The sequence below is a fragment of the Cynara cardunculus genome (genome assembly GCF_001531365.2).
Source record: "Cynara cardunculus var. scolymus isolate 2C chromosome LG 1, CcrdV1, whole genome shotgun sequence".
In the NCBI taxonomy this organism is placed as follows: Eukaryota; Viridiplantae; Streptophyta; class Magnoliopsida; order Asterales; family Asteraceae; genus Cynara; species Cynara cardunculus.
Window position 1 is genome coordinate 37,991,753 of NC_037528.1, and position 9,525 is coordinate 38,001,277.

The 9,525-nt window shown below is 32.6% G+C and overlaps 1 protein-coding gene across 1 annotated transcript; it reads right to left on the reverse strand.

Moving 5' to 3' along the window:
- Positions 1-1,341: 1,341 nt before the first annotated feature.
- On the reverse strand, positions 1,342-2,698 carry LOC112505657. The gene is made up of 4 exons (XM_025109555.1): positions 2,057-2,698; positions 1,771-1,968; positions 1,556-1,687; positions 1,342-1,449 (listed from the first exon to the last, which is right to left on the reverse strand). The coding sequence occupies exons 1-4, from the start codon at positions 2,696-2,698 to the stop codon at positions 1,342-1,344; spliced, it is 1,080 nt and encodes a 359-aa protein (XP_024965323.1).
- Positions 2,699-9,525: the final 6,827 nt, after the last annotated feature.

The following is a 9,525-nucleotide window of genomic DNA, read 5'->3' on the forward strand; positions in this document are numbered from 1 at the left end:
CCGTGCAATGCAACAAGACACATCTCGATTTAAATGTTTTATTTTATTCAGTTGATGTTATAATATAATTTTATGTGTTTTTAAGAAAACAATAATAATTTTATACTTAAATAAAATATAAATTTGAAGATATCATAAATTTTTTGAAAAAAATATATCAATGTTAATATCAAATCAACTATTTAAAAGTTCTATTTTTAACTTATTTTTTAATTATAATTTAATTTAAGTTTAATAATAAAATAATTTATTTTTGGTTTAATAATATAATATTTTATAAAGATAATAATTAAGTATTTTGTTAGAACTTAATGATTATTATAATTATATTTTAGATTTTTTATATATAAAATGATATGTTTATCCTATATTTGATTATGTTTATTTGCAGTTAGTTACACGAATTCAGATATAGAGCTTTAATTAATAAGTTATACTTACACACAATCTACTTATAATATTGAGTTTTAAGTAATATGCATTAATTAATAAATAGTACTTTACACATAAAAAGTGGTTTTTAAGAATTTTTGTCAAATGTTTTATAATATATATATATATATATATATATATCGAGTTTGTTTCAAATATAACCCGTCGTATTTGTACAACCAATGCAACCCAATAAATTGAGATATTTATGGAAATGATGAAAGTTCATTTATTATGATTTGAATATTTATGGAAGATGGATATCGTTCATTAATTATGATCAATACTTTATATTAGAAGACAATCAAAACTTCTATGAAATCATATATTAATCAAATGAAATGGACGGTTAAGATTAAGTTGTATTGGTTGCACAAATGTCATAAGTTGTATAATAATCAACCCCTCTCTCTCTCTCTCTCTCTATATATATATATATATATATGAGTGATCAAATGAAAACCACCCTCATTTATGCAAACCATATAAACCAATCTCATCCATCCATTTTCTTGATCAATGGTCAAGATTAATTTAATTTATTTTAAGAAGTTAACACAAAAACTTTTAACACAAAAACTTTGGATAACATTTCATCATATCCATATATATATATATATATATATATATATATATATGAAATCTTGAACCGTTGTTGGGTGCATATGTATATAAATAAATGCTTTGAAAACGATTATTATTGACAAGGAGGCAGTATATACAAAAATGTCATACACATAAGAGTTGTTAAGAAATTTGACCCCATTATTATATATATATGTGTCATACATATATATATATATATCTAGCTATATATATATAGAGAAAGAGAGAGATATATGTACAGATAGATCCTATATATATATATATTCCACCACAGGTACGTAGGTTCCTGCAAAAATGTACGAATCAAATCCAAGACTGGATTGGGTAGTTGCATCTGAATGAATTCAACCCGCCTAAGTGTGGAAATATGTCCGATGAATCCAGTTTCTGATCTTCTTCCTTCACCACCACCTGCATACATATCATCAAAAAAAGCTGTAGAAGTAGTTCTTAATTATATTCATGCATCTTAATCAATTACTACAGCTTATGCCTTTCTTACATGAAGAGATTTCACATCTTCATCAGTATCTTCTTCATGGGTGCTATTGCATGTACTGTTTCTATGATGCTCTCCAAATTCATCGTTCTTGGCGAACCTTCCTCTCACTCGAGGCCTGCTGTCTGCTAGGGTTTTCCGGCATGCATACTGTAATAAGAGAACTTATAAAAGAGTGCGAAAATGGAGGAAATGGAAGGTACCGTCTGTATACGTATATATGGATTATATACCTTGATCTTCTTGCTGAAGTTTCTCTCGTTTCTTTTCTTCATATATCTATGGATCTTCTCTTTTCTCTCTTCACTGCTAAGTTTGCTGGCCGTCCTGAAGCTTTCTGATTCCAAACTTGTGATTTCTGGAGGTGCCAATGGAGTTGTGCATCCCCCACCTCCATTGTTAACCAGATGGTGATTTTCATTACAGAGTGCCTTATAATTTCAATGCAGATGAAGAATATTAGGGAAGTTGTGAATACACAATTCATCGTGCATTCTGGAATAGGAGCTTAATGAATACCTGAAGTTCATTGGAATTGTAAGGGCGTGGGAGGGGATCTGGGCAGAAGATGCCGCCATTATCGACTTGAAAGTCCAGTTCATGAGCTTGAATTTCGTTCCCCATCAACAAATTCCCGTTAAAAATTCCGCAACTTTCGACTGGTAGAAGAGGGTTCGAGTTTCCGGCTGGGAGGTAGGGATGATCCATGAAACAGTGGTTTGGGGATGAATTAGGGTTGTTCAACCGCATGCACTTTGAAGGTGGCATGGAAGATAAGCAGTCGTCTTCACAAACTATCGGTCCGATTACGGACACAACTTCGGGTTGATCATTTGGATGTGGGTATGTCGAAATTGGCGGACCATCGGTTGCAAGCGGAAATTGGCTTTGGAGTAACGAGAGATCAAACTGATCTTGATGACTAAAAGGATATTGAGGGAGGGTTGTGAAATCTAGAGGGGCAGAAACGTCATTTTCTGTAATTTTTTCTTCAAAGATGGTGGAGAAGTTGCCATTGCTGCCGTTGTCGGTGGAGGTGGTTGCGGTGGTGGTGGGTGGTGGGTACGTGATTATATCGGGAGGGAAAGAGAGGTTCTTGGCATATGAGGATTGTTCTTCGTAGCAACAATTCGATGCCGACGCGGCCTCAGAGTTGTGCATGGCTTCTTGGAATAACTCCGATTCGCAAAACTCCAAGATTTGGGCACTTAACGGGCTCGATACCTGTTCCTATTGTCAAAACAACATACGACCGTAAGCGATCTGAACGTATTTTATTAATTTCCGTCCGATAAATATTCTTCGATCGACGATCATTTGGATATTTATTCATGTGGGAGTAAGTGTCATGGATCGACTTTAATACCATAACTTAAAACCTAACATCGCCATCGATGGTGACAGAGATATGGTACCAAAAGAATTGATATCGGTGATTACTACATAGAAAACGACATATTTTTAATTTGTTTGGTAAAATGATTGAATTTAGGCATGCGGACGAAGATGTTTTTCTCGTAGGACGTCGACGTACCGCAAACCGACAAAGCACGCAAAACGACACCAAACTAGTGATCCAATCCCACAAAAACGTTACGTATACGTATGTATATATGTATGTATATCGGTATGTATCGAAGCTAATTAACGAGATGAAAATGAATAATTACCATAGGAGGTTGGTCTGGCGGATGTACGACGTCGTGCAACATTCTTTGTGTTTATGAATCAAAAAGAAAGAGATGTTAATAAAAGGAGTCGTAGATTTGGAATCGGAACCTTCAGCTTCTGAAAACCGTGTCGTGTAGGCTCCAAGAAAACGTCTGAAACCATCCAAAACTCCATGAGAAATATTTCGAGATTCAAAAAATAAAATAAAAATTAAAATATTAATTAATTTAAAGAAATTGTTTTCTAGAGAGAGAAAAAGGGGAGTTTTAGAGAGAGAGGGAGAGAGACAAACACGAGTAAGGTGGAAGAAAGCGTACGTTAGATTGGTGAAGGAAATGAAGGTTAGTTATATAAGGCTACTTATATATTGTCCGTACGTAGTATTTGTTCTCCTACAACCTCTCGGAGCCACACATTGTCCACGTCACGTGTGCGTTTGTCGCATCTGACATCTTCCTGCTCACCCAGCACCCCATCAGTCAACAATCCTCATTATGTCTTTGACTTTCCTTTGACCATTTGAATATATATATATATATATATATTATTATTATTAAAAGTGTGAAAGAAGTGATTTCCATAAATATGGAGCCATTCGAGTTTAGCAAATCAAGTCCCAAACCACACTTTATTGGGTGATGAAAGGATATGGGAGAATAAAGTGTAGAAAGATTCCAAGTTGGTGAATTGAAGTTGTAACGACAAAAAAACCATCCTCATTCGGTAACCAATTCTTTTAATCACACTGTTGTCAATCGTCTTGGATTGAAAAAGAATCGACACCCCACTAGGCTATAATTTGTTCTTTCGAAGATGGTTGTGCTATATTAATGGGTCACTCATCTCCCCCGATCATCGTCCTTTCGCACATCTTCCATTTTTCTGTTTTTGGAGAAATTCTTTCGGTTTAGAATCTTGGGTTGTGTAATTAGTTGCACGCTTCTATCGATGTTCTATGTATAGTTCGAATTCCGACCAAGAAAACATCAGCTTTCCAAGTGGTAGTCCTCGAAGGCTTACAGCTCGACATTACTGTGTTGAAAAGCGTTGTTTGATTGGATCGTCCGACATGACTACACATATAGGTTGTCTTACATAAAAGCATACATGTTTAAAGAATCTACGTTAATTCATTTTTGCCATGTACTCTTTGGATCTATGGCTTGATTGTTACATGTTTACAAGTGTGTTCTTTGTTGCATATAATGTTTAATTGTTTTATTTTTAAACCAACGGCATTTGGTTCATATAATGTTTTTTCAAGGAATGAAATTTGTCAAAATAGTTGGAATCTGGAAGGATTTTTATAACAAAATGTAAAATATTATCAGATTAACAAAGTGTTTGGCTGGTAGAAAAAAATGTAATCTATCTGTTTGGTTACAGAATGTAGCTTTGGAATTATAACGAAGCAATAAGAATGACTAAAATACCCTTTCTTTGAATTTGGTTTACATAAGTCGTGCCATTTTCTGTTTCAAAAAACAATATGTTGTAACAGTTGTACGATTATCAGAAACTAGAACTAGTATAACCAACAAAAAGCAAAATCACTCCAACGTGCATCCATTTGGTAGAATCAAACAAATTGAAAGGTAGTCATTTATCGGACAAAGAAGAAAAAATCGACTGCGTAATCATTTATAGAATCTAATCAAAATCGAATAGCGAGAAAAATAAAGTAGTTAATCATTTATACAGAGAAGCAAAAATCAGCATGTATCCCTTTGGTAGAATCAAACAAAAAGGTAGCCATTTATCATACAAATTAAGAAGCAAGAAATCGAACAAAGAACAAAAAATTGTACACATAATTGTTTATATAGAATCGAACAATCAAAAGGGAAAATCGAACAGGCAAAAATTGAACCAACAAAAATCGAACCAGCAATTGTGGACGAACAAATATGAAGGAGGCGTATATTGTAAGCGTGATTGAGAGTCAAGGGTTTTATGGGGGTAGTTTTGTCTTTTTATGAAAATGGAAAGAAATGTAATTTAATTACTTTTCATTTTTGGAATGATCAAATCCATAATTGTGAAATTCAATGAATTCAATTTCATTCGACATGTAAACCAAACGCCAAAATAAAATTTGGTCAACAAACTTTGACCACTCCAACACTACAACAAAATCGGTTTTATATGACACTCACAAATTCTAAGTGTCCTAATAGACCTCTTTATAGGACTTAGTTTATATGACCAAAAAAATAAAGTGTCCTATTTAAAAGTGTTGTAATAAGTTTATATGACATTTTTTGATGTCGTAATAAGTTTTTTAGGACATTTTTAATATAAAACGTCTCATTATCAATTTTATAGGACACTTTTGAGAAAGTGTCCTATAAACTCAATTTTTTATAGGACATTTGTTTTTATAGGACATTTTTTCAAATAATGTCCTATAAAGTTGATAATGGGATGCTCTATATTAAAATTGTCCTAAAAAACTTATTACGACATCAAAAAACGTCATATAAACTTATTACAACACCTTTAAATAGGATACTTTATTTTTTTGATCCTAAACACTAAGTCCTATAAAGAGGTCTATTAGGACACTTAGAATTTAAGAGTGTCCTAAAAAACCGATTTTGTTGTAATGCAATTTTCTTCAAATTATGTCAGAATCCTCCAAACCAAATCGGCATTAGGTGTCATTTAATTTGAAAAGTTGGAAAGAATAAAATGGTGAAATGCAGTTTAATCCGTTTATGATTGTATGTAAATGTATCTTCACCAACAAAAAAAAAACCCATTGTTCAACTCTTTGACAACATAAAAATCCAAAATCTCTGATCTACGCCAATCTACGGTAGAAGCAAGGTGCCATCAGAACAATTATACACTTGTTGAAGGTAAAGTTTGAAAATAGAACAATTTATTTTTCGAAACAGAACAAAAGATAAAGAGGGGGCTGGTATTTGGTTGTACCTCTAATCTTCTTTATTTCTTCTATAAAAGTCTCGGTAGAAGTTTACAGATATGGCTCTTCCATCGACTGACTGTTGGTAGTTTTTTTGTATATGTTGTTCGAAAAGAGTCCGACGACTCAGCAACAGTGCAATATTTTCTTCCTCGTCTGTTGGATCATGATGATTGAGACGAGATTTTGCATTTTTGAATCACAAAATACTTGTTGATTTGTAATAGAAGTCTTTGATAACCGCAAATCACTTTCGTTCTAAGATAAAGCTACTTTTATTTAAAACATCTGTCATCCCCTAATTATAGTTCTCCTAGATGTACCAAAAAGAATTCCATTTCGTCGCAGCCACGCCCAACTACGCTAGGGAAAAGAATAAAATAAGCGTCTGACTGTTTTGGCGGAATAGATCTACTAATTATTTGTTTCCAGTCAGTAAGAGGGGTCTTATCAGTTCATAGGTATTTCATTAGTTAATAAAAAATAAGCACCATGGTATGTTCTATCATTAAATTTCTCCTGATTCATTAAAACTACACAACAGATTCTTCTAATATATCATTTATGGGGTCCAAAGGAATTCATAGGTAGAACAAGACTCTCTCTTTATTCTGGTTTGATCAATGGATTGTTCGATGTCGTTCAAATAAATTAGGATGCATCAGCTACATACATCTTTACGCCTTCCGTTTTTTCAGTTGGATCCAAAACGAATAGGAGATACCCAGTGGACCAGAAGCTTCTCAAGCTCAAACATGTATTTTTCTATATCGATATGGACATTATAAGTTGTTACGTAATAAAACCAGTTGTTTATACCTTATTCTCAGTTTTTTCTTATGTTGTGTACCCCCTTTTAATGGATTATTTCAACGCAAAGGTTCATATAAATTGAAATTATGAATAATTATTTCAAATCAATAAATGAAAAAACGACTTACGATAAAAATAAAAATAAAAAACTAAATAATCTATTGATAATTATTGGTGAGATGTTTTTTTGGGTAACTTCTCAAATCCATGTGTAGACGATAATATCATATTATGGATAATCACGAATTTCAATTTTTTTAAAGTCCGTCCGTAATTTAAATAATATAAAGTAAACTCTTTGTCGATAAAATATTACATACGTGTAATGTATATGTATGTATATTATTATATTTTATCATATTGGATTGCAGAGTCGTCTCTTAGCATATTAAATGTGATATTTTGAATAGGGCCTCCAATATTTTGGGGCCTAATTTTACATATGTTTAGGGCGTTTTTATCAATCTATGTAAAACTATAGCCCAAATTTTTTAGGTTAAAATTGTTAATTTTTTAGGTTTTATATAAATTATTAATGATTTAGGTTTAGGTTTAGGTTAGGTTGAGATTGTTTAGGATCAACATCCTTTTGTGCTTAACATGTATATATGTCGATATCTCTTATGTAATGCCATCAAAAGTTTTGGATGCAACAGAGCCTCCAAAAAAATTGGAACGTCCATGTTGGATTGTATGTATAACACATATTGGATGATGTATATGTATATGTATGTATTGAGTATATATAATCATGTATATGTATGAAGAGAATATATATCATGTATATGTATTTGTTGGTCCTGAAGGAGTTAATGGCTTATATGACAAGTGTTTGTAGATAGAGAATTGAATACAAACACATCAAAATTTTAATTTTAATTTCTTTATGTTTTATAAAAAGAAAGTATTACATATCATTACAGAACTAGGAAGGAAAGATATATCCTAAACAATATCTACATTGATTGAAAAAAATTCTCACTAAGAAATACTGGAAAAAAAACACTCATTTTAAATATCCTAACAATGATAGATTATGAAGAACTAAAATAGAACTTTAGAAGGTTAAGGTGCAATTTTCTAGAACTTGCATATAGAAATTCTTCAAAGGGGCAAGTTGCATATAATCCAGAGATCGCCTTTTATGGGCGTCCATACATTTAATTGATCAATAAAACATTAATGCGTGTATTCATTTGATTTGCTAATCCACGTACCTTTGTACTTTTCATATCAATCATTTGATGTGATATAGATATTTGTTGCTCTAACCCATCCTTTTGTATGCAGAGTGAACAGTAAAGAACGTAAGGTACCAATAAAATATTATTTTGGAACTTACTTTTGTTTATATAAAGAGCATGTTCCGATATCAGGACATGGGTTGGTGGGTTGAAACTTTTTCCCTAAGTATGAACTTCAAATCAACATTTATTCTTTTCGTACATAGAGTAAATAGTAAATTAGTAAGTTAAAAATTACTTAATTAGCTTGACATGTTCCTACTCTAGGACTAGAATTGGGAAGTGAAACTTGGTCCCTAAGTCTACATTTCAAATTGGCTTGCCTGATAGCAATTATGAAACTATTTAACTTATTTGTCTTCCGATCTTTTATTGGCTACATGACTTTATTTTGATACAAACCTTCTTATGGGCCATTTACTAAACACTTATCCGGTAAATGTTGATTGGGTAACTTTATTCACCTGATGCACATGGCAAGGGCCAAAAATCTTACCCGGTAAGAGCGATGATAAGGATAGAGAGTTTTACCCTGTAAGTGATGGTGATGACTCTTACCTGGGTAAGCGTTTACCGGGTGAATTGTTGTATACCATACCGTTTTAATATACTACAATCTTATCTGGTAAAATAGATTATAGTGTTCACTCCTATCGATAAGCACTCACCGAGTAAGTATTTGGGTAAACGGGCCCTTAATCATTTGACGATGACCCCTTTACTTAACGATTAAAATATTTAAGTTCTATCTGAGTAAACTTCAACCACTAATTCCATTCAGTGTTCAGTAAGTATTTGTGTAATTACTTGCTCAGAATTAACTCCCCTCTAAGACAAACTCACATTAAAGAAACTTCAGCTATGTCGAAGAAATAGTTGAAGATAAATTAAACATGATCTAAAGCGGCATTCAATGACACTAAGCTATCTAAAGAAATGTAAACTTTACTCAAGTTATCAGCATTATCTGAAGACGTCCTCAACGACCACTTCCTTGCTGGATAATATCTTGCTTATCAAGTTGTTTGTCTTATCCTCTCTTACATAAGTCAAAACCCCAAGCTTCATTTTGTTGGTAATTACAAAGTTGGTTCAATGTCCAAAAGTGCTTAAGTGTGTAACTCTGAAGAGATACTGAAAAGTTGAATCCATAATACAAGTTAAAGTCTAGATAGCTTATTCAGAGTTTGGAAGAGGAGAAACTTTCTAAGAGTTTAAGTCTTCTGAGTTCGAGCATAGCGTTATTAGAGTTCATAACTAACTCTGGTTACACTGTCCAGAGTTAGATACTTAAGCAATTCACTCTGAGGTGTTTCTCCATTTAGAGGATT

What these genes read in the sequence shown, in the direction of transcription:
- LOC112505657 (XM_025109555.1), bottom strand. Translation starts at nt 2,698, where the DNA reads ATGCACAACTCTGAGGCCGCGTCGGCATCGAATTGTTGCTACGAAGAA. An exon ending in ACAATTCCAATGAACTTCAG is followed by an intron (nt 1,969 to 2,056) that starts GTATTCATTAAG and finishes TGAAATTATAAG; the next exon opens with GCACTCTGTAATGAAAATCA. An exon ending in AAGAAGATACTGATGAAGAT is followed by an intron (nt 1,450 to 1,555) that starts GTGAAATCTCTT and finishes ATATGTATGCAG; the next exon opens with GTGGTGGTGAAGGAAGAAGA.